The 25,847-nt window shown below is 50.3% G+C and overlaps 6 protein-coding genes across 10 annotated transcripts in view; 3 read left to right on the top strand and 3 right to left on the bottom strand.

Annotated features, from left to right (window-relative positions):
- Nucleotides 1-5,521, top strand: part of FAM219B (family with sequence similarity 219 member B) — a 128,456-nt gene extending 122,935 nt beyond the window's left edge. Inside the window, exons 5-6 of the mRNA XM_050799906.1 lie at nucleotides 284-332; nucleotides 2,799-5,521. Coding sequence (XP_050655863.1) covers nucleotides 284-332; nucleotides 2,799-2,963 — 214 coding nt within the window. The 3' untranslated portion in view covers nucleotides 2,964-5,521. The remainder of the gene's footprint in view (nucleotides 1-283; nucleotides 333-2,798) is intronic.
- The window catches only part of CSK (C-terminal Src kinase), a 278,351-nt gene that overhangs the window by 149,273 nt on the left and 103,231 nt on the right, over nucleotides 1-25,847 (bottom strand). The window lies entirely within an intron of this gene.
- The window catches only part of SCAMP5 (secretory carrier membrane protein 5), a 201,334-nt gene that overhangs the window by 119,561 nt on the left and 55,926 nt on the right, over nucleotides 1-25,847 (bottom strand). The window lies entirely within an intron of this gene.
- ULK3 (unc-51 like kinase 3) overlaps nucleotides 1-25,847 on the top strand; it is a 297,486-nt gene that overhangs the window by 223,597 nt on the left and 48,042 nt on the right. The window lies entirely within an intron of this gene.
- The window catches only part of SCAMP2 (secretory carrier membrane protein 2), a 427,899-nt gene that overhangs the window by 361,886 nt on the left and 40,166 nt on the right, over nucleotides 1-25,847 (top strand). The gene's annotated exons all lie outside the window — the stretch shown is intronic.
- MPI (mannose phosphate isomerase) overlaps nucleotides 7,259-25,847 on the bottom strand; it is a 60,463-nt gene continuing 41,874 nt past the window's right edge. The window contains exons 2-9 of one of the 5 annotated variants that reach the window (XM_050799872.1): nucleotides 16,001-16,029; nucleotides 15,436-15,563; nucleotides 14,494-14,694; nucleotides 12,970-13,111; nucleotides 12,450-12,632; nucleotides 9,133-9,306; nucleotides 8,241-8,449; nucleotides 7,259-7,948 (exon numbers count right to left, since the gene is read on the bottom strand). In XM_050799872.1, coding sequence (XP_050655829.1) covers nucleotides 7,730-7,948; nucleotides 8,241-8,449; nucleotides 9,133-9,306; nucleotides 12,450-12,632; nucleotides 12,970-13,111; nucleotides 14,494-14,694; nucleotides 15,436-15,563; nucleotides 16,001-16,016 — 1,272 coding nt within the window. In that variant the 5' untranslated portion in view covers nucleotides 16,017-16,029 and the 3' untranslated portion in view covers nucleotides 7,259-7,729. Of the gene's footprint in view, nucleotides 7,949-8,240; nucleotides 8,450-9,132; nucleotides 9,307-12,449; nucleotides 12,633-12,969; nucleotides 13,112-14,493; nucleotides 14,711-15,435; nucleotides 15,653-15,888; nucleotides 16,033-25,847 lie in introns of those variants that run through there. The other 4 variants (XM_050799873.1, XM_050799874.1, XM_050799875.1 and 1 more) reach the window with 4 other exon arrangements.

Below are 25,847 nucleotides of genomic sequence, written 5' to 3'. Positions count from 1 at the left end.
CCCAGGATGGCTTGGTTAGAAGACTCATAGGTAATCATGCTGCTCTAGAATTTGGAGCACCAATGTCCAGTGGATCATCCTGCCCTGTTATGTCTGCGTTGTTAGTGAGAGTGACCCTGTTCCTGCCAGAACCATTGAGGGAACCCTGTTTGGGCTTGAGTTCTGTTGTATAAGGCCTTTGCTTCACAAGTTTTCCAGATGCCCTTGCATGCTCTCCACCTTATGATTTATAGTCATGCGCCACAGGTACCTCCCTGAACTGACTGTTTTCCTCTTCTCCTAGTGATGGGGAGCTGGAATCCAGATACTCCTCCGGGTATTCCTCTGCAGAGGCAAGTCCAGAGCACCTTTCTGCGCAGGGCCAGGCTGCAGGCAGCATTACCACCACTGTCAAATGCTTGTTTGGTGCCCGCTGTCAGCACAGTACTGTGCCAGACTTCTGGGCTGTTCTACAGTCTTCCATTCTGCCCTCTTCTCCCAGTGGAGGTATAGGTGACCAAGGAGGGCTGTTGAGAATCGAGGAGACCATATAGACTCAGGGCTAGAAATGATCTCAGAAGTCATGTAAGCTGGGTATGGTGGTACATGCCTGTAGTCTCAGCCACCAGGGAGGCTGAGGCAGGAGGATTGCTTGAGTCTAGGAGTTCCAAGACCAGCCTGGACAATATAGCAAGACCCTATCTCTAAAATAAGACTCTAAAATAAAGTATTCTAGGCCACAGCTTAGAAAAGGAATCCTTTTGATAGATCCCAGCTAAGTGTTTACTAGTCTGTGCTTACTTGAATGCTTTTTGTAATTGGGTACTCACCACCTCCAAGGAGCCTTGCTACCCACCCTTCCCTCAACACACACACAATTTTTTGTTTGAGTAGCTCTTAGATAAATCTTCCTTAATCTGAATGGGTCCACTGGTCCTTGACCTGCTTTCTTATGTCACACAGCAACTCTAGTCTCTCTGAGATCAGCATTTCTGTCTCTCCCCTGCCCATCTTCTACCAAGCTTGCTTTCTTCCAGACCAAACAACTTCTGTTTCTTCATTTGTTCCATCTATGAAAACTCAGGCTAGGCTGGGCGCGGTGGCTCATGCCTGTAATCCCAGCACTTTGGGAAGCCGAGGCGGGCGGATCACGAGGTCAGGAGATCAAGACCGCGGTGAAACCCCGTCTCTACTAAAAATATAAAAAATTAGCCGGGCGTGGTGGTGGGCGCCTGTATTCCCAGCTACTCGGCAGGCTGAGGCAGGAGAATGGCGTGAACCCAGGAGGTGGAGCTTGCAGTGAGCCACTGCACTCCAGCCTGGGCGATACAGTGAGACTCTGTCTCAAAAAAAAAAAAAAAGAAAACTCAGGCTAAAACACTCCTGGGATAGCCATGTGGACGTTCTTCCAGAGTGACTGTCCCAGATAGAAACACAGGGATGTAAAATCCTGGCATTTGCAGCTCATTCCCTTTGACAGGTGAAGTGCTGGGGACCTGACTCTACACCACTGGCTTTTCTTACTCTCCTGGAAGTCTTGGCTAATCTCTGAGTTTCTGCCACAGAATAGAGCAGTTTGCAAATTGTGTCGTCCTTAAATGTCTGAGTGTCAAAGATTGTGTCTAAGAGGAAGTCTTACACTTTCCCTAGCCTCATGTCTTTTTCTTTTTCTTTTTCTTTTTTTTTTTTTTGAGACGGAGTCTTGCTCTATTGCTCAAGCTGGAGTGCAGTGGTGCGATCTGAGCTCACTGCAAGCTCCACCTCCCAGGTTCACGCCATTCTCTTGCCTTAGCCTCCCGAGTAGCTGGGACTATAAGCGCCCACCACCACGCCTGGCTAATTTTTTTTTGTATTTTTAATAGAGACGGGGTTTCACCGCGTTAGCCAGGATAGTCTCGATCTCCTGACCTAGTGGTCCACCCGCCTTGGCCTCCCAAAGTGCTGGGATTACAGGCATGAGCCACTGTGCCCAGCCTTCTTTTTTTTTTTTTTTGAGATGGAGTCTCGCTCTGTTGCCCAGGCTGGAGTGCAGTGGTGTGATCTCAGCTCACCACAAGCTCCGCCTCCCAGGTTAACGCCATTCTCCTGCCTCAGCCTCCCGAGTAGCTGAGACTACAGGCGCCCGCCACCACACCCAGCTAATTTTTTCTGTTTTTTAATAGAGATGCGGTTTCACCGTGTTAGGGTGGTCTCGATCTCCTGACCTTGCGATCCACCCTCCTCGGCCTCCCAAAGTGCTGGGATTATAGGCATGAGCCACCGTACACCCAGCCTTATTTTTCTTATGCTCAGTGAACTGATGAAACCAACCAACAGATTCCACTTTTGTAGGGACCCAGCTCTGCTGGCATCAAAGGATAAGTCTAAGTCTAACTGGCAGTGTGTAGAAAAAGCTGCTCACCACCCCCTTCCGCTGTAACCCATGTTCTGCTACGGTAGCCCATTGTTCTGTTATCATTATCCCATATTTTTCAGCCTTGATAGGGACTAGTCTGGGTTCCCAGTGGGAACAGTCAGAGCACTGATTTCAAACATAATTGGGAACTTGATATTTTTATGAATGCCTCAGGATTTAGTGAGAACAGATCCCCTGGGGGTCAGTGACAGTGAAGCTTGGACAGTACTAAGGCTTACTGCTGACTGAGGCACAAGTAGGAGAAGGTGGCACTTCCTCCTGTAGTCCTGGGATGTCTGGGGTTGGCCTGGGATGGGACATGGACAGGAAGCCCTGGTAAGGGAATGTGGGCCTATCTTTTGAGTAGCAGTTATTTCTGCTTTGCATCTTGGCCTATAGTTCCCTCCTCTCCTTCTCTTAGCAGGTGAACCAGGACGTGAGCCGGCAGCTGCTTCAGGATGGGTATCACCTGGATGAGATTCCAGATGACGAGGACTTGGACCTCATCCCCCCTAAGCCCATGGCCTCTTCAGCGTGCTCCTGCTGCTGGTGCTGTCTTGGGGACTCTTCCTCCTGTACCCTCCAGTAGACATTACCCTCCAAGATAGGCCCTGCTCACCACGAGGCCTACAGAGCCCTGTTGGCCACTCATAGCTCACAGAGTGCAGTGAGCACTGGAGTCGCTGACCCCTAGAAAGTAACCTGCAGGTAGCCCTTACCTGTTGCTTCTCAGGCCAAAGACCCCCATCTGGGCTGTCGGCTGATAGGTGGAATTCTGCAGTTTTCCTCTGCTGTTGGAGCAGAGTTTGGAGAAGTCACTTTAATAAGGGCAGGACAGAGGAATACTGGTTCTTATGGTGGGTGACAAAGGTGGCTAAGGAAAACACTTGCAGACAGCTTGACTGGTATTTGTCATAGTGCTTCAGGGAGGCAAAAAGGGAGCTCTTGTGCCCAGGCTGTGCTTGATAGTGTTGTATGGAGGCAGAAAATAGCACTTTATAGTTTATTATAGCTGGCAATCCAAAAAAGAATTTAACTGTTTGAGACCAGTTCGAGAAATTCCATTTGCTCTATTTCTAGCTCTAAGATGGCTTGCAGGCTTGTCCTTCAAGAGAGCATAAAGTTAGTCCTTTTGTCCCTCTTCAGGTTGCACCTGTCTAACTATGATGGATCATAGGTTGCTTAATGACACAGCAGGATCCTGGCTTCCAGAATCCTCGGACCTGGGGTATCCCCAACTGGTCCAACTGTCTGGGTGAGTTTAGTGATTCTGGTTCGCCCTTCCCTAGTTAGGAGAAAAACTTCCGACATGTTCATATTTATTTATTTGTATTTCCTTGGTCTTGGTGAGTTTCCTCACCCAGTCTTTGAAGCTAAAGATTGGGTCAAAGGTACTGGGGCTGGCCCCAGAAGCCTGCAGTTTTTATTATTACCAGCAGAGGGAGCTACAGGGAGCAGTCTGGTGCCTTCCTATTTGTTTAGCTTTTAAACTTTTGAGAAGTAGCAATGGGTGAGAGTGGGTATACAGCTGTGTGGGCTTTGTCCTAGACTGAGGCTTACAGACAGGAAGGGTAGGAGAGACCTAAGCCAGCTCCTAGACCCTTGCCTGAGGAAATCAGTCCACCAGTGTAAAGGGCCTCCCTTCACTGCGGTATGGACCATTCTATTGCCAGATTCTTCTGGTCACAGCATGGGCCTCACTGGATACTCAGGATTGGGCTTTAAGCAGACCTCTGGGTGTAACACAGCGTCTTTCAGCCCCCAGCCCAAACAGCAGGAACAGGCATAATTTCGCTGTACCAAGCCTCTTTCTAGAATTTTTCCAACAGGTTTTTTTTTTTTTTTTTGGCTTCACTCAGAACCATGGTGAGCATTCTGTTTTGTTGGAGAGAGGGTCTCTGTCACCCAGGCTGGAGTGCAGTGGTGCATTCACAGCTCACTGCAGCCTCAACCTCCCAGGCCCACAAGGTGAGCTTTGAATGGGCATAGACAGGGTTCCCAGCCCAATAGTTGGGATTGGGGTATAGGTTCTACATGGAAAAGTATCCACTCTCTTTCCCTAGTGGTCCTGTGACCACTAGAGGCATATGAGGGACAACACACTCTTTTTGCTCTACCACAAGGGGTGACCGGAAGATGAGAAAGTCTAATAAAAAGATACAGCCTTATTTGTTATTTGTCTGACAACTGTCCTCACAATGGTAATCCTGTGAGTGCTTGATGGACATCTATCTTTGTGTTTTTCTCAAACCATGGAAGGTTGAGAGGAATATACAGTATCTAGGGGCTGACTTACTCTACCAGCTAGCAGCATCGCAGCAGGGAGATAGGACAGAGACAAGAGTCATGCCAGCTTGGGGTCTTGGGAAGAGAGGAGGCAGATGGTTACTCTGTTCTGGAATGGGACTCTGCAGCTCCACGCAGGTGGCCAACATTCTGAGCACTTTGTGCAAATGCCTGTAGAGAGCAAAAACATCTCCATCCAGAACCCCTTCCCCATCTGCAGAGACCAGGTCCAGGCCTTTCTTGTGTCTGCAGAGGTGAAGTGCACATGTGGAAAGGGATCAAATGTAGCACAGTGTAAAGAAAGACATCGGCGCGGGTAGAGGGACCCCAGTGCGTGCTGGGAGGTGTCTGTGGAAGGTAAGTATAGACCCACATCTCTGTCAGGGAGGTGGTCAGGGCAGAGTGGCCTGGGTGTTTAGCAGCTGCTAGGGGTGAGGGTGGTAGGACCCCAAAACCAAGGCCCTCTTCATTGTTGTTGTAATAATCAACTCTGGCATATTCAGCAGCAGCTGTCCCTGAAGAAGAGGTTTCTGAGCTGGCTGACCCCATGTAGGAGGGTGTTACCTTGTAGAAGAAGCTGGACGGACCTGGTGGGAGAGTACAGTGAGGCAGGGTAGAAATGGTCAGTTGTTTAGGGCCAGTGGCCACATACCAAAATACCACCAATGTGCCCAGGGCCAAACTGCCCTAATTCTGAGTGCTGGGTGTTCTGCAGGTGACAGTTTCCTGGGGAGAAGGGTGTATCCAGGCTTACCTCCCAGCAGGAGTGGTACCATATGGTGTTTATGTACTACTCTGCAGAACTCTTGGCTTGTACTTCTACAGCTCTGTACCTTTATAAGAATAAATGCAATCACACTAGTTGAGCTGTGTCTGTGTTGCAGCAGGATTTTAAAGAAAGGCCTTGGCCGAGCACGATGGCTCATGCCTGTAATCCCAGCACTTTCGGAGGCCGAGGCAGGCAAATCATGAGGTCAGGAATTTGAGACCAGCCTGACCTGACCTGCAATCGTAGATCCTGTCACCCCGTCTCTACTGAAACCCCATCTCTACTAAAAATACAAAAAATTAGCTGGGCGTGGTGGCAGGCGCCTGTAGTCCTAGCTACTCGGGAGGCTGAGGCAGGAGAATCACTTGAACCCAGTAGGCAGAGGTTGCAGTGAGCTGAGATCGTGCCACTGCACTCCAGCCCGGGAGACAGTGCGAGACTCCGTCTCAAAAAATAAAAATAAAAAAAAAGAATATCCTGGATATCGTGAAATGAAGAAATAGCTTAATTAGCTGACTGCAGCAATTCTTTGTGGAAACTCCCTCCCCTTTCTGCTGTTCCCAGTGGGTACAACTTTCAGGCCTCTTTCATTGGACAGCATGAGTGAAATAGGCCCTTGCAAGTCACTTCTATAGAATGGGTTCCCTTTAGCAGAACCTTTCTTTCCAGCTCATATTTATTGTTCTTTAGCTGAAGAAAATTTGGAGGCAAAAAAACCCAGTTTTTTTTTTTTTTTTTTTTTAGACAGAGTCTCACTCTGTTGCCCAGACTGGAGTGCAGTGGCGTGATCTTGGCTCACTGCAAGCTCCGCCTCCCGGGTTCACACCATTCTCCTGTCTCAGCCTCCCAAGTAGCTGGGACTACAGGCAGCCGCCACCACGCCCGGCTAATTTTTTTGTATTTTTAGTAGAGACGGGGTTTCACCATTTTAGCCAGGATGGTCTCGATCTCCTGACCTCGTGATCTGCCCGCCTCGGCCTCCCAAAGTGCTGAGATTACAGGCGTGAGCCACCGTGCCCGGCCAAAACCCAGGAGATTTTTGAAGGTGGTTTCCTGGGACTCTATTGTATAGGGACTTTAGTGTGGGCAGAAGCCCAGAAAGATTCTTTTGTATGAATTTAAACCTTTATCCCACAGGAAGGAGCCAGTGGACTAAGTGATTAGCCTGTTGTGACAGGATCTACGATTGCAGGTCAGAAACCTCAGCAGCAGCAGACAGCTGACAGCTTCTTGCAGGTGTGTCCCACCCCTGGAGCAGGGCATTGGGAGAGATTCCCTCCTTCGCACTTCCTGCCAGTTTAGGAAAGCTAACTGGGCTTCTCCTCACCGTGAAAATTGTCTAATTCGGTTCCTGAGTCCCTGTAATCTGCAACAGTTGAGTATGTTCTAGAGAAGTGGTTGACGATCAATAGTTTCAGCTTTGCAGGCCGTATAGTCCAGTGCAACTCTTCAACTTTGCCACTGTAGCTTGAAAGCAGCCAGACCATATGGAAATGAACAGGTATGGCCAGAACTGGCCTGCCTGCCTGGTTTGCTGACCCCTTCTCTAGGGCCAATTGAAAAACAGGAGCAAAGAGTCTTGCACTGGTGACTGGTGTATCCTTTGAGCCACCTCTGTGTAGGGCTGCTTGCAAGCTGTGCCTCTGAGGCCAAAGCTGGCTTCCTCTCCCACTCCTTCCCATACAAGCGTTCTGGAGTGTAGCCTGCCCACCCCCAGGAAGCTGTATGAAGTAGGAATAAAGCAAAAACTGGGGCATCATGCAGGGAGGGCTCTTTTGGCCCACTTTAGAACAGGTACCCCCAAGGCTGAGTGCTCATTACTCCACAGCCTCGACACAAGTGACCTTTAATTGCTTTGACAGAATAAAAGGGTGTAAACAGTGTTAGTCCACAGGCCTACCCTTTCCCTTTCCTCCTCTGCAGCTGAGGAAATGGGCAGTCCCAGCACTAGAACCCTGTTCTTAGAAATTACCCGGCTGGGTCACATATTTTACCAGCTAGCCTAAAGCCATAGGCTGGAACAGAGTTGGCAAGAGCCTGGCTCAGGTGTAGTGAGGAGTAGAGAGGGAAGACAAGGGGAGTATCAGACCCCTTACACAGGCCTTTCATCCCCAAAGAAGATGGTTCTACCTGGGTGTGTTCAGGAGTCACTATCTTCACGCTCCCTCCTCCACCCCAGCTCTTCTAGGATATACCTAAAGAGTCCAGAGCAAGGAAGGGTGCTTGAGCTGGGCCTCAGGAGGCAAGGCTGGCTGGAATTTAGGGTGGCTGGCAGAGGAGAGCTAGGGAGGCTGCAGCCTCTACAGCAGACAGCAGGCACGGAATATCAGCAGGTCCTTCGGCTCAGTAAGCTTCAGTGAGACACTCTCATTGGCCCCAATGAAGAGCACGCCACCACGCTGCAGAGGGATTGGTGTCTGGGTTGTGGGTGTGCTGGCTATCACTGTCCCCTGTACCACCAGGAGGATGCTGGCAGAGTCCAGTGCCAAGACCTTGTATTCAGTGACAGAGCCAGGGACCTGGGCAGGAAGAAACGATAAGGCAATGCAGCTCAGACTCTGCTCTCATCAGCTCATGGGCCCAGGACAGTCCCCAAGGCACAAAGGAGAGCTCTGCCACCTTCTCCCACAACCCAGGCTCAGTCAGCATAGAGGCCTGGTCCCTGGTATAGGGAGGAATGGGCAGGCCCTGGGGCCACCCTCCACCAAGTGGGCTTGACAGGAAACCCAGCCCCAGGTGTCCTCTATATCGTGACCCTTGCCAGAGATTTTCTTGGCACATGAAGGACACCCATCATGGCCCCTCACTCACCTCCATCTTCATAATGGTGAAGTCTGGTACAGGGGGGTCATAGATTGAGAGGTAGGGGTCTTCCTGACTCCGTGTCGGGAGAAAGAGCCTGTCCTTGCTGGAGCTAGGGGTATAGCTGAGCATTTCACACAGGGTTGGCACATCAATGAACTTGGGTGTCAGGCCAGCACGAACTGTGTTGTCTGAACACGCCATGCACTCCACGCAGTCTGGAGAGACAGTCGTCATGTGCTAAGCTGATGAAGTATGCCTTGGCTCTCCAGCTGTGGGCCTCCTAACCTGAGCTCCATGAATCCCATGCCAAGTTAGGCAAAAATTTCCATGAATTGTATTCTCTGGGAGAATGGGGCTGAGATATCAAATACCAAAAACAGGTGACAGGTCACCCGTCACTGTCAGAGGGGAGCCATGTTAACCCCTGGGGTTTGGGAAGCCCCAACTCTGTAGTCTCCCACTTCTACGACAGAATCCTGTGCATGAGGCATGTGTGGATAAGCAGCCAACGGTCAAAAGGTGGCATCCTTCTGTGGCAACATGCGTATTTTAGTGTAAAAATCTCTGGGTAGATAGGACAGACATACAAAGGCTGTGACATAGAACAACAGCTTTGATCCAGTATAGTCTATGTTCAAATCATGGTTCCCACACTGACTGGCAGGGCTTAAAATCAGTAGCATGGCATCATAGGGTTGGTGGCAGGATTCAAGGTGTGTTCAATGCTAAATGCATTCAACATCCCTACCAGCTGTTGCTTGCTGAGCTCAGGAACCCTCAGAGGTCAGAGCTGCAAGGTCCTTGGGGGTCTCCTTGACCACCCTTCTCCTTTTGTCCAGACAGGGAAACAGGGCCCAGCAGGGATGGCAGTGGGGCTCACTGCTGAAATGTGGCTCACCTCCTTTCAGGTAGGCATGGGGCACATTGGCCTCCAGAAACATGGCCTCCCCAGGCTTCAGGTTAAGCAGGTTCAGGAAGTAGATGGCAAAGCAGCCGATATCACCTGGGTATTGCTGGTGCAGCTGCAGCAAAAGCTCCCCAAAGATGTCTTCCATGTTGTTTCCAGCAGCCACTGAGGGTCACAGAGCACCCCAAGGTCACTTAGGGGCATACTCAGTGCTGTTCATAGCCCCACATTGGCCAGGGAGTCCTAGGAAAAGGTCCCTGCCACAGGAATCCAGAAGCCAAAGTGGCCCTGTCCTGGCCACGCCTCCAGCCCTTTGGGGGTCCAGCCTTGCTTGATACTCCAGTCCATACAAATACCATCTTTCATCATATCTTGACTGTTCACATGCCTAGGACTATACTAGCCACTAAAAGGGCTAGAGTATGGTCCTTTCAGGATGGGATTTCTCAGCCTTGGTGCTACTGACATTTGGGCTAGGTAATTCTTTATTGTGGGGGCTGTCCTGTGTACTGATGGATGTTTAGCAGCTTCCCTGGCCTCCACTCACAGGATGCCACTAGCAACCCCATCTGGGTTTTGACGATCAAAAATGCCTCCAGATGACAGCCAAATGTCCCCTGGTTGAGAACCACTGCTCTCGGAGCTCAAAATCTAGGGAGATAACTCAAAAGTTTCATGAAGGGTAAACAACATGCCTGAATTTTCCTTTTTTTTTTTTGAGACAGGGTCTCGCTGTCACCCAGGCTGGAGTGCAGTGGCACAATCATAGCTCACTGCAGCCTCAACTGTCCAGGCTCAAGCAATCTTCCTACCTCAGCCTCCTGAGTAGTGAGAACCACAGGTGCATGCCACCATGCCCAGTTAAGTTTTTTTTTAATTTGCAGAATTAAAAGGGTGTCGCTATGTTGCCCAGGCTGGTCTCGAACTCCTGGGTTCAAGTGATCCTCCCACTTAGGCCTCCCAAAGTGCTGGGATTACAGGTGTGAGCCACCACACCCGGCGACTTTCTAGTTTTTAACACTGAAAGTTCTATGTCTTGGACGGGCGCGGTGGCTCATGCCTGTAATCCCAGCACTTTGGGAGGCCGAGGCGGGCGGATCATAAGGTCAGGAGTTTGAGACCAGTCTGACCAACATGGTGAAACCCTATCTCTACTAAAAATACAAAAAAAAAAAAGCCAGGCGTGGTGGCACGTGCCTATAATCTCAACTACTCGGGAGGCTGAGGCAGGAGAGTCTCTTAAACCCAGGAGACGGAAGTTGCAGTGAGCCGAGATTGTGCCACTGCACTCCAGCCTGGGCAACAGAGCGAGACTCCGTCTCAAAAAAAGAAAGTTCTGTCTCAGAGAATCTCTCTAAGTCCCCTACTCCAGATAGCATAAGGCAGAATGTGCCGAGGGCCAAGATGTGTCCTGGAGACGACGGGAAAATGAGCTCAGCCTGGGTAGAGTGGCAAGGTTGGACTTCTTTAATTTTTAATTTTTTTTCTTTTTTTTGAGACAGAGTCTTGCTCTGTCTCCCAGGCTGGAGTGCAGTGGTGCGATCTAGACTCATTGCAACCTCCACCTCCTGGATTCAAGTGATTCTCATGCCTCAGCCTCCTGAGTAGCTGGGATTACAGGCACACACCACCATGCCCAGCATTTTTTTTTTTTTTTTTTGAGACAGAGCCTCGCTCTATCGTCCCGGCTGAAGTGCAGTGGCACGATCTAGGCTTGCCGCAACCTCTGCCTTGCCCGGCTAATTTTTGTATCTTCAGTAGAGATGGGGTTTCACCATGTTGGCCAGGCTGGTCTCAACCTCCTGACCTCAAGTGATACGCCCACGTCAACCTCCCAAAGTGTTGGGATTACAGGCATGAGCCACCACGCACAGCCAAGCTTCTTTAAAGTGAGGCAAGGGGCCCAGCATAGTGGCTCACGCCTGTAATCCTAGCTGTCTCTACTAAAATATACAAACTTAGCCAGACGTGGTGGCACACACATGTAATCCGAGCTACTCAGGAGGCTCAGGCAGGAGAATTGGTTGAACCCGGGAGGCGGAGGCTGCACTGAGCCAAGATCGCATCACTGCACTCCAGCCTGGGGCAACAGAGACCTCAAAACACACACACACACACACACACACTCTAAACAAAATATGCTTGGGTAAAATAAATAGTCCCCTAAGGCTCAAAGGTAACAGGGGAAACCTGTAGAGGTAAAATAAAGAGAGAGCTCTGGGCCAACTAGAGATGGGGCTGTGGCACCAGGCACGGTGGCTCATGCCTGTAATCCCAGCACTTTGGGAGGCCAAGGCGGGTGGATCATGAGGTCAGGAGTTTGAGCCCAGCCTGGCCAAGATGGTGAAACCCTGTCTCTACTAAAACTACAAAAATTAGCCGGGTGTGGTGGCGGACACCTGTAATCCCAGCTACTCAGGAGGCTGAGTCAGGGAACTGCTTGAACCTGGGAGGTGGAGGTTGCAGTGAGCCGAGATCGCACCACTGCACTCCAGCCTTGGTGTGAGCTGTGGCTGCCAGGCTAAGAATCTTGAGAACTTATTGCCTGCACCACATAAGCTCATTGCTGCAAGTCTGTTATGTTTCGTGTTTCTTACTGCTTGTGCACGACAACACCTGTCTATTCTTTTTTTTTTTTTTTTTTTTTTTTTTTTTTTTTTTTTTTTTTTTTTCGGAGTCTCGCTCTGCCACCCAGGCTGGAGTGCAGTGGCCGGATCTCAGCTCACTGCAAGCTCCGCCTCCCGGGTGTTCTCCTGACTCCCCACCAGGCGCCCGCCACCGCGCCCGGCTAGTTTTTTGGTGACACGACCCTGACACCTCGGCCTCCCAAAGTCACAGTTGACTTACTTCTTGAACTCTTCTTAGCACAAGATCGGGCACACAGCAGGTAAAGGAAAGATCAAATGACCGAGTGCTGGAGGCATCAGGCCTTTCCAGGAGACGGAGGATGCTCTTGTCCCCTTCCTGCCTCTTTAGCCCCAAGATACAAGTCCATCCATAGACGGCAGCTGCAGGGCTGGGGAAAATCTCAGAATGCCTAGGTGGAAGGCATCCTAAGAGTCTTGTATGCCAGTCTGCCTCCAACCATCTGGAGAAGATGACCAGTTGGGAAGCAGCACTCAACTAAGAAGGGCTCTGCTCCACAAAGACTAGGAAAGCAATGCTAAGTTGCCAACAGGTCATCTAAGTTGGGCCCCTTTTAGTGTTCCACTTGGGCAAGGGGGTTGAGAACTGTCCCTAGAGTCTGGTGTCTGCCGGGGAGCCCAGGTCAGAGCATTGCACCCAACCAGGAATATAACCATGCCCACCTTGCTGGGAGATCCGCTTCACCAACAGGTTGAGCTGTTCCGCCACCACCTTCTTCTCACTCTTCATCAGGTGGGAGAAACAGCTCTGCAGAGCAGAGGCCACAGCCTGGGAGTCATGGCTCATGGTCTGTTTCAGGTGTGTTGCTGCCTCATCTCCAATCAGGAACTGAAACTCAGGCACCTCTACAGGAAGGCCAGGCCCAGGGCCCATATCAGGAATGGTAAGATGGAACCCACACAAGTGGGGAGTTGGAGGACGCCGTCCCATCCCAGCCCTAACCAAAGAGCCAGCAATGCTAAGTAAACTTTGCAGTAGAAACCAATCACTCACCACCAGCCCTTGGCAACCACACCTGAGCCTGGTCTCACTGGCCTGGACCACTGGCTCCAAAAACTGCTTCATGAGGCCCTTCAGTGCCTGTGACATGTGACCCCTGTTCTCAGCCACTGTTCCTATCATCGTGCTTTCCCAGATATCCCTGGCCCAATACGCATACCTTCAGCATTCTGCCCAACTTACTCTTCAGAAAGGTTACAATCTCCTCAACTGGCCGGAAGCCACACAAGCCCTGGAAGGGGGTGAGGGCAATGGCCATCTCTGGCTTGTGGTTGGCATCGGGGTAGTGCTGTGGAGCCTGGAGGTGCAGCTTCTCTGCCAGCTCCTGTGGGGTGGCCAGGGGAAGAGGAGGATGGTGAGGGTACAGCCATTACCTAGCAGGAACACCAGTGCCACCTAGCCCCTGCTGTCCACCCTCCCCAGTCACAGGATGGCAGTGGCTGCCTACCTCTGGCAAGGAGCCCAGTCAAAGCATGATGCAGAGGCCGGGCGCGGTGGCTCAAGCCTGTAATCCCAGCACTTTGGGAGGCCGAGACGGGCGGATCACAAGGTCAGGAGATCGAGACCAGCCTGGCTAATACGGTGAAACCCCGTCTCTACTAAAAAATACAAAAAACTAGCCGGGTGAGGTGGCGGGCGCCTGTAGTCCCAGCTACTCGGGAGGCTGAGGCAGGAGAATGGCGTAGACCCGGGAGGCGGAGCTTGCAGTGAGCTGAGATGCGGCCACTGCACTACAGCCTGGGCGACAGAGCCAGACTCCGTCTCAAAAAAAAAAAAAAAAAAAAAAAAAAGCATGATGCAGAAACTTGGGGTTCAGCCAACCCAGGGAAGGGAAATGGGGCAAATCCAAGGAAAAGCTGGGGCAGACTTCAAGAGGCTTGGTCTGTAAATCAGGAAACCCAAACACCAGGCCAAGCTCTGACACTAACAAGCTGTGTGGCTTTGGGTAAATCCCTCCCTTCTCTGGGTCTTACTTGGTATATCCAGAAATAAGGAGTTTTGGCTGGGCACAGTGGCTCACACCTGTAATCCCAGCACTTTGGGAGGCTGAGGTGGGTAGATTACAAGGACACGAGTTCAAGACCAGCCTGGCCAACATGGTGAAACCCCATCTCTACTAAAAATACAAAAATTAGCCAGGTGTGGTGGCACGTGCCTGTAGTCTCAGCTATTTGGGAGGCTGAGGGAGGAGAATTGCTTGAACCAGGAGGAGGAGGTTGCAGTGAGCTGAGATCGTGCCACTGCACTCCAGCCTGGGCGACAGAGCAAGATTCCGTCTCAGAGAAAAAAAGAAGGAAGGAGTTTTGATCCACAATTGCTTAGAATGGGACTCAGGCTTGTGTAGGAAGACTCCAAGGGGGTGGAGCTGAGGGTACCTGCCCTGCCCTGCCCTGCAAGTTGAACTCTTCCTGAAAGCAGGTTAGTAAATGGCAGATATGAATAGATCTGGGTTGGGTGAGGGAAGACCAGGAACGAGCCCCTTGGAATGAGCTTAGAGAAACTCCCCTGGCACAGGCCGGTCAGCTGTTTGCTTAGACTTAGTTGCTGCATGTGGCTTTGCAGAGCTAAATTGGGAGTTGTCAGCCTGGATTTGGCCTTGGGCAGGAGCCTGGCATGGGTGAGGTAAAAGTGGCAGTAAAAGTAATGGGAGGGCGTTAGCATAAGCCCTTCTGTACCCTGACCTCTGCACCGCACTCTGTCCTTTACCTTGTTAGGGTGTGCCTGGATGGACAGGGGTGTTTCAACTGAGAGCACTTTGAAGAGGAAGGGCAGATTGCCATTAAAGGTGTCCTTGACCTTTGAGCCCAAGCTGTCCTGGTTCTCAGCAATCCACTGGCCTAGGGTCTTCTGTGAGATGCGGTTGTCAAAGATCTTGGCATCCCCTCGGGGGTGAGTCCCCATCCACAACTGGAAAGACAGGAAACTTGGGAGGGGAAGGGGGAGAAACCTGGCACCCTGAGTTGGCCTGTCCCAATCCGTTATGCTGTGCTCCCCAGAGGGCAACTGAGTCCTGGGAAAGGCCTCTCAGGTCTGGATACAAATGTTCATGCCATCGTGGACATACAGGGAGGCAGCAGACCCAGGCCCTTTTCCAGACTCTGCCTCTAGCCATCTGTGGAGCCTTGGACTAGTTATTTCCCTTCTTTAGATGTAGCTTCTCTGTCTGTCCAAAGAGGAGAATGACACCTGCACTGTCAAGGTAGCAGAAAAACTATAACTCTTAAATGATTCTTTCAGGGTTAACATACATCTTCCAGTTTCAGAAGCAGAGGCGAAAGCCTTCCTATGCTTTGGCTTTTTCTTCATTAAATAGGCAGGAGAAATATTTTAGGTTAATAAAAATGCAAAAAAAAACCAGTCAAAGTAAAAAAACTGAATTGTCAAAGAGGGCTGAATTAAAATTCACTAAGTGCTAAGAGTGGTTGGGGGAAGGAGAGTGCTGGAAATCCCAGCCTGTTATGACAAAACCTCTCTTCTTTTTGGTAACACTCTTCTTTTTGGTAACACTCTAGTCCATTAGCCTGAAGAGCCAAGTGGGCCTCCTCCCTCCTTGCTGCCTCACCCTTCCCAGCTGATTCTTATGACTTGCCTCAGGCCCCTTCTCCTGACCTGCGGGTAAAGTAGGCTGAAATACAGCCCGGGACTCACCTCTGCATAGGGCTTGTCCTCTGCGATCTGGGCCAGTGGGTCACTGCTGGCCAACAGCCGCGCCACTTCGCTGTTGTAACCCATCTTCCCCCAGGCATACTGCTGCACCGCACAGGAAAGTGGGAATACTAGGGGCACAGACAGGGTCAGCTGCCACTCCGCTCCTCAGGCCTCACCCTAGTGTCCCAGGAAACCAAGCAAGAGCCGGGGGTGCTCACTGGCGACAGAGTAAATAAGGGGTTTGTAGGCTGTTGGATGAGACCCCTCCTCAGCTGCAGGCCTCGATGTTCCCAACTGTCAGATGGGCAGCAGTAAGGACCCTGTGCTGATCTGAGGCGGGGTGGCGGGGAGGGAGCAGGAGGTGCCTATCCCACGGCACGACGTCTAGAAGGGCCCCCTCCCCTCGAAGGTCAGTCCCCATCGCAGGTGGCCCCACCTCTACCCGGCACCCACCCATCTTTCCGCGGAGCGCCAGGAGCGGACTCAACCTGGCCGATCATGCCGGGAGTCGTCCCCAGGACGCGCGCCACCAACACACTCGCCAACACCCCGGCCAACGGCTCACCTCGCGGAGCCGCCATGCTCGCCCCCTGCACCGGGATTAAGCACGTATGTCCTTCCCGGCAGCCCGCGCGGCCCTCTGCGCCCAGAGCTTCACGGGAAATGTAGTTCCCTGAGCGTTCCGCCAGGCCCCGGGGCACCAGTGCCCAGAGGCTTACGGTCGCGATCTTCGGTCTTAGTATTCATTCATTCTTTCCATCGCCGGGCACAGATGTACTGAAAGCCTACTAAGTACCACGGACTGTTCTAAGGGCTGGAGGATACATCAGAGAGCAAGACAGTCTTCCCTCTGCCTTTGTAGAGCGCTTACATTCTGGTGAAGGCAAGACAGACAAATAATCATGTAGTGTGTTGAAAGGTCAAGGCCACAAAAAATTAGGGGGCAGGTGGGAGTGGGAGGCAGTCTGCAGAATTTAAAAGGCTGTCTGGGCAAGCCTCATGGAGGAGGTGAGGTTGGAACCCAGACTTGGCGATGAGGAAGGCAGGAGTGTTCTTCCAGGACGAAACAGCCACAGCGAAAGCCAGGGCAAGGCGGGAATGTGGGACTGTGCCGGGCGTGTTCGGGAGGGAACAGCAAGGAGGCCACTGTGGCTGGAGCAGAGTGAGTAAGACGGGCAGTGAGGAGGTCAGAGAAGAGAGGCGAGGGGGCAGAGCTTTGCAGGCTCTTGCTATTGTGAGGACTTTGGGTTTTACTCCGAGTCTCTTAGCAATTAGAGATTTGAGCAAAGAATTGCTGTGATGTGAGTAGGGACATACTAGTGATGATGATAGTAAATGTCACATGCAAGGACCTTCACTTCTCTGAGCTTTATAGAATAGGGTGAATAATGCCAGCCTGACACCCTTGTTGAACGGTCAGATGGGATGATGTGGGACACCTACAAGGCAGTCAGCACTCTGTGCTCCTCTGATCCTTCCTGTCCCAGGTGCTGTAGAAAGTCAGAACCCCAACTCCTACTCCAGGCTGAGCTGCTTACAAGTTGCACACAGAGAAGTCAGGGGAGTTAGCAAGAGCTGTGCATGGGGAAGGATGGCCTTGGGCCTTGACTCTGCAGTAATCTTGCTATATCCTGTGGTGAAAGGCTTTGACATCCAGACCTCCTCAGTCAACAGCCTCCTAGGAGGAGGGCAGTCAGTGGCTCAGGCCTGTAATCCTAGCACTTTAGCAAGCCGAGGCAGAAGGATTGCTTGAGGCCAGGAGCACAGCAGTCAAAGCTCCGGGGAACCCAGAATGAGGAGTTATAGTCCTGACTCTACCCTCATCACCCTTGCAATACCCTGATTCCCACAGCCTCTACCACATGTGCCCAGGGGAAAGAGGGGTTGCTATTTTCCCTGTAATCCTCTGCCCAGGTGTGGGTATCTGTCTCACCTCCCCTGGGGTCCTCTGGCTCAGATAATTCAGCCTGCATTTCAAAGGAAGCTTTACCATGCACTAAGGAATAATAAAATGGATAATACAAGACTCATGAAACAATGTACTCAATACCTCCTGCTTTGGAATACCACTCCTTCCCCTCATCTCCACTCCCCCAGTGATATGATTTGGCTCTGTGTCCCCACCCAAATCTCATCTTGAATTGTAATCCCCACATGTTGAGGGAGGGACCTGGTGGGAGGTGATTGGATCATGGGAGTAGTTTCCCCCATGCTGTTCTCATGATAGTGAGTGAGTTCTCCGGAGAGCTGATGGTGTTAAAATGTGGCACTTTCTCGCTGTCACTCTCTCCTGCTGCCATCTAAGACATGCCTTGCTTCCCCTTTGCCTTCTGTCATGATTATAAGCTCCTGAGGCCTCCCCAGCCATTGTAGAACTGTGAGTCAATTAAACCTTTCTTTTTTTTTTTTTCTTTTTGAGAAGGAGTCTTGCTCCGTTGTCCAGGCTAGAGTGTAGGGGCGTGATCTCAGCTCACTGCAATCTCCGTTTCCCAGGTTCAAGTGATTTTCCTGCCTCAGCCTCCTAAGTAGCTGAGTGCACACACCATGCCCGGCTAATTTTTGTATTTTTAGTAGAGGTGAGGTTTCACCATTTTTCCCAGGCTGGTCTCAAACTCCTGACCTCAGGTGATCCACCCACCTTGGCCTCCCAAAGTGCTGGGATTACAGGCATGAGCCACCACATCAGGCCAAACCTCCTTTTTTTTTTTTCTTTTTTTGAGATGGAGTCTCACTCTTACCCAGACTAGAGTGCATTGGCACGATCTTGGCTCACTGCAACCTCCACCTCCCAGGTTCAAGTGATTCTCCTGTCTCAGCCTCCCAAATAGCTGGGACTACAGGCACGTGCCACCATGCCTGGCTAATTTTTGTATTTTTAGTAGAGACGGGGTTTCACCACGTTGGCCAGGCTGGTCTCAAACTCCTGACCTCAGGTGATCCACCCACCTCAGCCTCCAGAAGTGCTGGGATTACAGGCGTGAGCCACCGTGTCTGGCCCAAACCTCCTTTCTTTATAAATTACCCAGTCTCAGGTGGTATCTTTTTAGCAGTATGAAAACAAACGAATACACCAAGCAATAGGAACCTTCTCAGATAAGAATGAGGGATTAATGAGGCCCAAGGACTTCTTGGAGCACTGCCCACTACCACTACCACAGAAAACATAGTCAGGGTTACTTGCTCATAGTATCCCTGCAAAGTGAAGGAAGAACTTAGATTGTTGGGAGATACAGACCTCCCCCCAACCCTATGCCACCCTCCTCCAATACAGAAAAACTTATCTGTAAGGGAAACTAGGGTGTGTGGAGAACCTAGAACCTTCTACTTCTTCCCTCTTGCTGGTCTATCTTGAGAAAAGCGATTTTATCTGAGGAATGTGCATCCTTTTATACAATCAGGCCCTGAGAGACATTGATATGGAGGACAGACCCTTCTTAGGTGCCTGTCTGGCCCGCAAGTATGGAGATAAAGGAAAACTTTTGAGTCCCTTCAAGGGAGATTCGGGAACCTAGCTAGCCCCGCACCCAGCAATTAGGGAAGTAAATGAATAACCCACTAAGGAAGAAGGTAATAATAACTTAAACAGCCATCCAAGTAAGCCAGAGTCACAAGATGTTTAGTTCCCTATAAAAACTGAAGATAGGGGCCGGGCGCAGTGGCTCACTCCTGTAATCCCAGCACTTTGGGAGGCCGAGGCAGGTGGATCACGAGGTCAGGAGATCGAGACCATCTTGGCTAACACGGTGAAACCCCGTCTCTACTAAAAATACAAAAAATTAGCTGGGCGTGGTGGGGGGCACCTGTAGTCCCAGCTACTTGGGAGGCTGAGGCAGGACAATGGCGTGAACCCGGGAGGCGGAGCTTGCAGTGAGTGGAGATTGTGCCACTGTACTCCAGCCTGGGTGACAGAGTGAGATTCTGTCTCAACAACAACAAAAAAGCTACAGATAGGGTGCACCGGCTCAGGCCTGTAATCCTAGCACTTTAGGAGGCAGAGGCAGAAGGACTGCTTGAGGCCAGGAGTTCAAGACCAAACTGGCCAACATAGCAAGATCCTATTACTATTAAAAAAAAAAAAACTGGGCCGGGCGCGGTGGCTCAAGCCTGTAATCCCAGCACTTTGGGAGGCCAAGATGGGCGGATCACGAGGTCAGGAGATCGAGACCATCCCGGCTAACACGGTGAAACCCCATCTCTACTAAAAAATACAAAAAAACTAGCCGGGCGAGGTGGCGGGTGCCTGTAGTCCCAGCTACTTGGGAGGCTGTGGCGGGAGAATGGCGTAAACCCGGGAGGCGGAGCTTGCAGTGAGTGGAGATTGTGCCACTGCACTCCACCCTGGGCGACAGAGCAAGACTCCGTCTCAAAAAAAAAAAAAAAAAAAAAACCTGAAGATAATATCTTGGCCAGGTGCAGTGGCTCACACCTGTAATTCTAGCACTTTGGGAGGCCATAGCAGGAGGGTAACTTGTGTCCAGGAATTCGAGACCAGCCTGGGCAACATAGCAAGACCCTGTCTCTAAACATACTTTAAAAATTAGCTGAGTGTGGTAGCACATGCCGGTAGTCCCAGCTACTCTGGAGGCTGAGGTGGGAGGATTGCTTGAGCGTGGAAAGTCGAGGCTGCAGTGAACTGTGATTGTACCACTGCACTCCAGCCTGGGCGACAGAGTGAGACTCCATCTCTAAAAACAAATAACACCTTGACATGTCTTCTGGTTTTGTTTTTTTTTTTCAGAGATGGGTTCTCTCTGTGTCATCCAGGCCTACTGCAGCCTCGAACTCCTGGGCTCAAGCTATCCTTTCATCTCAACCTCCTGAGTAGCTAGGACTATAAGCACATGCCACCATACCTGGCTAATTTTAAAATTTTTTGTAAAGACAGGGGTGTTACTATGTTGCCTAGGCTGGTCTTGAACTCCTGGGCTCAAGCTGTTCTGCCTCAGTCTCCCAAAGTGCTGGGATTCCAGACTCCTACCAGATGGAAAATGCCCACTGCTGTCACATTGACCTCAGATAAGGGGGAACTGAAGACTGACCTCTGACCACCATCCTTTGTTCCAAATTATCCCTGAGGGGTGTGGAGAGAGTCATACCCATGGGCCAAACCTTAGCATTCCTTTCTGCTGACCCCAAGTTTTTAGACAAAGCCTTGCTTACTTAGCCAATTACAAATCAAACAATCTCTGAATCCACGTGAGCCCCCGCTTCAAGATATCCCACCTTTTTGGGGCAAACCAATGTGTAACCTCTATGTATTGATTTATAATTTTGCTTTCCTGAAATGTGCCCCTGCTTTTAAAAACCCTTGCTTGTAAGCCATTGTGGAGCTCAGGTCTCAAGCATTAGCTGCCTGGTTCTCCTTGCTTTGGCACCTGCAATAAATTATCTCACTTTCTCTTGCTGGAAATCCCAGTGTCACTGTTTGGCATTTTTGTTTTGTTTTGTTTTTTCTTTGAGACAGAGTCTTGCTCTGTTGCCCAGACTGGAGCGCAGTGGCACAATGACAGCTCACTGCAGCCTCTACTTCCAAGACTCAAGTGATCCTCCCACCTCAGCCTCTTGATTAGCTGGGATTATAGGCACATGCCACCATGCCCTGCTAATTTTTTTATTTTTTATTTTAAGAGATTGGGTCTCACTATGTGGCCAGGCTGGTCTCGAACTCCTGGCCTCAAGTGATCCTCCTACCTCAGCCACCCAAGGTGCTGGGAGTATAGGCATGAGCCACTGTGCCTGGCCAGTGTTTGGCTTTTTCTGTACACTAGGAAAGCAGACCCGAGGTCAATTCAGTAACAACATTAAAATGAGACAGCAACCACATTCTACTCCCTTCCTTTTGAGCTATTTATTTATCTCTTGAAACTGCTTGCTATGCCACAACTAGGTATAAATTAATCTAATAATGCCACAATGGACACTGTAACCCATACCCTACAGCTTAACAATGTATTGCCAATCACTAATCAGTGCTATTTCAGTAAACCAATGAGAATTCCTGACAAAAGACTGTATCAGCCCACTCCTTGTCCCTGCCTTTTACCTTTAAAAACATACTTGTGGCTGGGCACGGTGGCTCCTGCCTGTAATCTCAGCACTTTGGGAGGCCAAGGCAGGAGGATTACCAGGTCAGGAGTGCAAGACTAGCCTGGCCAACATGGTGAAACCCTGTCTCTACTAAAAATACAAAAAAAATTAGCTGGGCATGGTGGTGCATGCCTGTAGTCCCAGCTACTCAGGAAGCTGAGGCAGGAGAATCGCTTGAACCTGGGAGGTGGAGGTTTCAGTGAGCTGAAATTGCACCACTGCACCCTAGCCTGGGTGACAGAGCAAGACTCTATCTCGAAAAAAACAAACAAAATAAAAAAACTTGTAACAAAGGCCTAACAGAGCTCATATCCGAGGTTACTTGGGTCTGAGTCTGAGTCTTGTGGACAGTTGTCTCACTGTGAATCAAGCAACTTTAATTTTGTGACTCAGCCTTTTTCTTTTAGGTTAGCAATCTCTAGTAGAACTGATCACATTCTATTATCTAGTGACAATACGCTTTCCTCACTCTCTTCCCCTCTAGACCATATGTCTAAATCAGCTTCACATTTCTGCCAGTGCCCAGCTTAGGGTTCAATCTATAATAGCAGCATTTTTTTTTGAGACAGTCTCCCAGACTGGAGTGCAGTGGCAAGGTCACAGCTCACTGTAACCTCCACTCCTGAGCTCAAGTGATCTTCCCACCCTAGCCTCCTGAGTAGCTGGCACTACAGGCACACACCACCACGCTTGGTTAATTTTTGTATTTTTTATAGAGGCGGGGTTTTGCCACATAGCCCAGCTGGTCTTGAATTCCTGAGCCCAAGGAGTCCACTGGCCTCAGCCTCCCAAAGTGCTGGGATTACAGGTGTAAACCACCACACCTGGCTGCAGCTAACTTTTATTGTTAGATAGTGGCAGGAGGCAGGCAAATCCTAGGCAGACAGGGACAGATCCCCAGTGAAAACCAACCTTCAAACCAGAGACAGTTTAAAGCCTGAAAGCCAAGCTACAAGTCCTGGGTAAATCCATGGACTGGATCGAGAACCTCTCTTCCTGTTTGGTGCATTTTCCTCTGATTGATCCCCACCCCTCACCTATTTTACATATACCTACCCTTCCCTAATTGGTTTCTTACACTGTCGTGCCTACCTTTGGGTGATGACTTTGTTTTAGCCTGTTTTGCATACTCACAAACCCAATCAGCATGTACTCCCCCATTCTGAGCCCATAAAAGCCCCAGACCCAGCCACATTGAGTGAGAGACTATCCAACTTCAGGTGAGGGAACGCCTCACATCCTCCTCTCCACTGAGATCTGTTTTGTCACTCAGTAAAGCTCTTTGTCCCCCTCATCATTCAATTGTCAATGTAACCTCATTCTTCGTGGACATAGGACAAGAACTTGGGACTACCAAACGTGGGTAAAAAGAGGCTATAACACTGGTCCTCTGCCTTACACTGGCTGAGGTCAGGTGCCTCATGTGATGGGAAGCAGTAGCAGGGCCAAGCCAGTACTGGAGCCATAGGCTGGAGTGGGGCAACAGGACTGACAGAGCTGTTAACACACCCGCTGCTGTCCATCAGGCTGCAAACAGTGGGACCAAAAGAACTATTAGCATGCTGTAATACCTACTCTGGGGCTCTGGGGTCATAGGCATCTCTGTTCATACACCACCACTTTCCCCTCAGTGCAACACACTTGGTCCAGCCGCAAGCCCTGCATGGAACCCACTCCTGTGTCTGTGCTTGGTGTGGTGGCCAGACCCCACACTTGCTCACACCTCCTCCCTCCAGGGGCTGAATGCAGGGATCTGCATTGGAGTGGAAGCCAGGCGTGGCTCAGGCGTGACCTGAGCAGATGGGGCATCTCCTGCAGCAAGCCTGGGCCTGAGCAAGGCCCAGGCAAGGGTGTCGCCAGCTGGAGCTGAGGCTGACAAAATTCCTGCCTCAGTTATACACTGGGTAAGGCCAGAGTTCAGTCCTCAGTTCTCCCTTATCTGGGGTCTATGTGACTGCAGTGGGTGTTTTCCATCTGCTAGGGGTCTAGGTTTCTGGAATACAACTCAAGGGCATGTGTCAGCCAGGTGCAGTAGCTCACGCCTGCAATCTCAGCACTTTGGGAGGCTGAGGTGGGCAGATCACTAGAGCTCAGGAGTTCAAGACCAGCCTGGGCTACATGGCAAAACCCCATCTCTACAAAAAAATACAACAATTAACTGGACATGGTGGCACATGCCTGTAGTCCTAGCTACTCAGGAAGCTGAGGTGGGAGTTTAGCCTAAGCCCAGGGAGGTTGAGACTGCAGTGAGCCATGTCCCTGCCACTGCACTCCAGCCTGGATGACAAAGCAGACCCTGTCTCAAACAACAACAACAATAACAAAAAAAAACACAAAAAACAAGAAACCCCATCCTGGCTAATATGGTGAAACCCCGTCTCTACTAAAAATACAAAAAACTAGCCGGGCGAGGTGGCGGGCGCCTGTAGTCCCAGCTACTCGGGAGGCTGAGGCAGGAGAATGGCGTAAACCCGGGAGGCGGAGCTTGCAGTGAGCTGAGATCCGGCCACTGTACTCCAGCCTGGGCGACAAAGCGAGACTCCGTCTCAAAAAAAAAAAAAAAAAAAAAAAAAAAAAAAAAAAAAAAAAAAAAAAACAAGAAACCAAGGCTGAGCGCGGTGGCTCATGCCAGTAATCCCTATAATCCTAGCACTTTGGGAGGCCGAGGCTGACAGACCACTTGAGGTCAGGAGTTTGAGACCAGTCTGGCCAACATGGTGAAACCCCATCTCTACGAAAATATAAAAAAAAATAACTGGGCATGCAGGTACGTGCCTGCAATTCCAGCTACTTGGGTGGTTGAGGCAGGAGAATCACTTGAACCCAGGAGGCAGAGACTGCAGTGAGCTGAGATCATGCCATCGCACTCTAGCCTGGGCGACAGAATGAGACTCCATCTCAAAAAAAAAAAAGCTTTGAGATAGCTGAACACATGGTCCCTGGAGGTCACTGGAGGGTAGTCCTCCAGACAGGGCATGGAAACACAACACCCCTTCCCATGGGCCTTGCTCCATGCATCTCTTCCATCTGGCTGTTTACCTGTATCATTTGCAATGTCTTTTGTTGACCTAAAGAGAAAAGAAACTTAGACAAATTTAATACAAGTAGTGTTTATTTGGGCTAAATTTGAGGCCTGTGATCAGGAGCATGGATTCAAGTTGCCCGTAATATGTGCTCTAATTAGCAACAGTTACTAATGGTTTTTTGTTTTTTCTTTCTCTCTCTTTTTTTTTTTTTTTTTTTTTTTTTTTTTTTGAGACAGAGTCTCACTTTGTTGCCCAGGCTGGAGTGCAGTGACACGATCACGGCTCACTGCAAGCTCCGCCTCCTGGGTTCACACCATTCTCCTGCCTCAGCCTCCCAAGTAGCTGGAACTACAGGTGCCCACCACCGCGTCCGGCTAATTTTTGTATTTTTAGTAGAGACAGGGTTTCACCGTGGTCTCGATCTCCTGACCTCGTGATCTGCCCGCTTTGGCCTCCCAAAGTGCTGGGATTACAGGCGTGAGCCACTGCACTCAGCCTATTTTTTTTTTTTTTTTTTTTTTTTTTGAGACAGAGTCTTACTGTGTTGCCCAGGCTGGAGTGCAGTGGCACCATCTCGGCTCACTGCAACCTCCGCCTTCCAGGTTCAAGTGATCCTCCTGTCTCAGCCCCACTAGTAGTTGGGATTACAGGCATATGCCATCATGCCCAGCTAATTTTTGTATTTTTAGTAGAGACGGGGTTTTGCCCTGTTGGCGAGGCTGATCTCGAACTCCTAAACTCAGGTGATCTACCTGCCTCAGCCTCCCAAAGTGCAGGGATTACAGGCGTGAGCCACTGTGCCCAGCCACTAATGGGTTTTTAAAGGAAAAGAAGAGGCAGTTCCTATGTTGTTTACCAATAATTTGCATTAGGCCGGGCATGATGGCTCACGCCTGTAATCCCAGCACTTTGGTAGGCCAAGGTGAGTGGATCACCGGAGGTCAGAAGTTTAAGACCAGCCTGGCCAACATAGTAAAACCCTGTCTCTACTAAAAATACAAAAATTAGCCAGGCATGGTGGCATGTGCCTGTAATCCCAGCTACTTGGGAGGCTGAGGCAGGTGAATTGCTTGAACCCGGGAAGTGGAGGTTGCAGTGAGCCAAGATTGCACCATTGCACTCCAGCCTGGGTGACAGAATGAGACTCTGTCTCAAAAAAAAAAAAAAGAAAATTGCTTTAAAATGACATAAGCTATTGATTGGCTGTACATTGCTCGCTGTATCACAAATTTCAGAAACTTGAAGACAATGGTACAAAAATGCCTTCAACAATGGCCCCAGGCATGTGTCCAGCACCTG

Source organism: Macaca thibetana, chromosome 7 (assembly GCF_024542745.1).
Source record: "Macaca thibetana thibetana isolate TM-01 chromosome 7, ASM2454274v1, whole genome shotgun sequence".
In the NCBI taxonomy this organism is placed as follows: domain Eukaryota; kingdom Metazoa; phylum Chordata; class Mammalia; order Primates; family Cercopithecidae; genus Macaca; species Macaca thibetana.
This window is presented reverse-complemented; position numbering and strand designations above follow the sequence as displayed.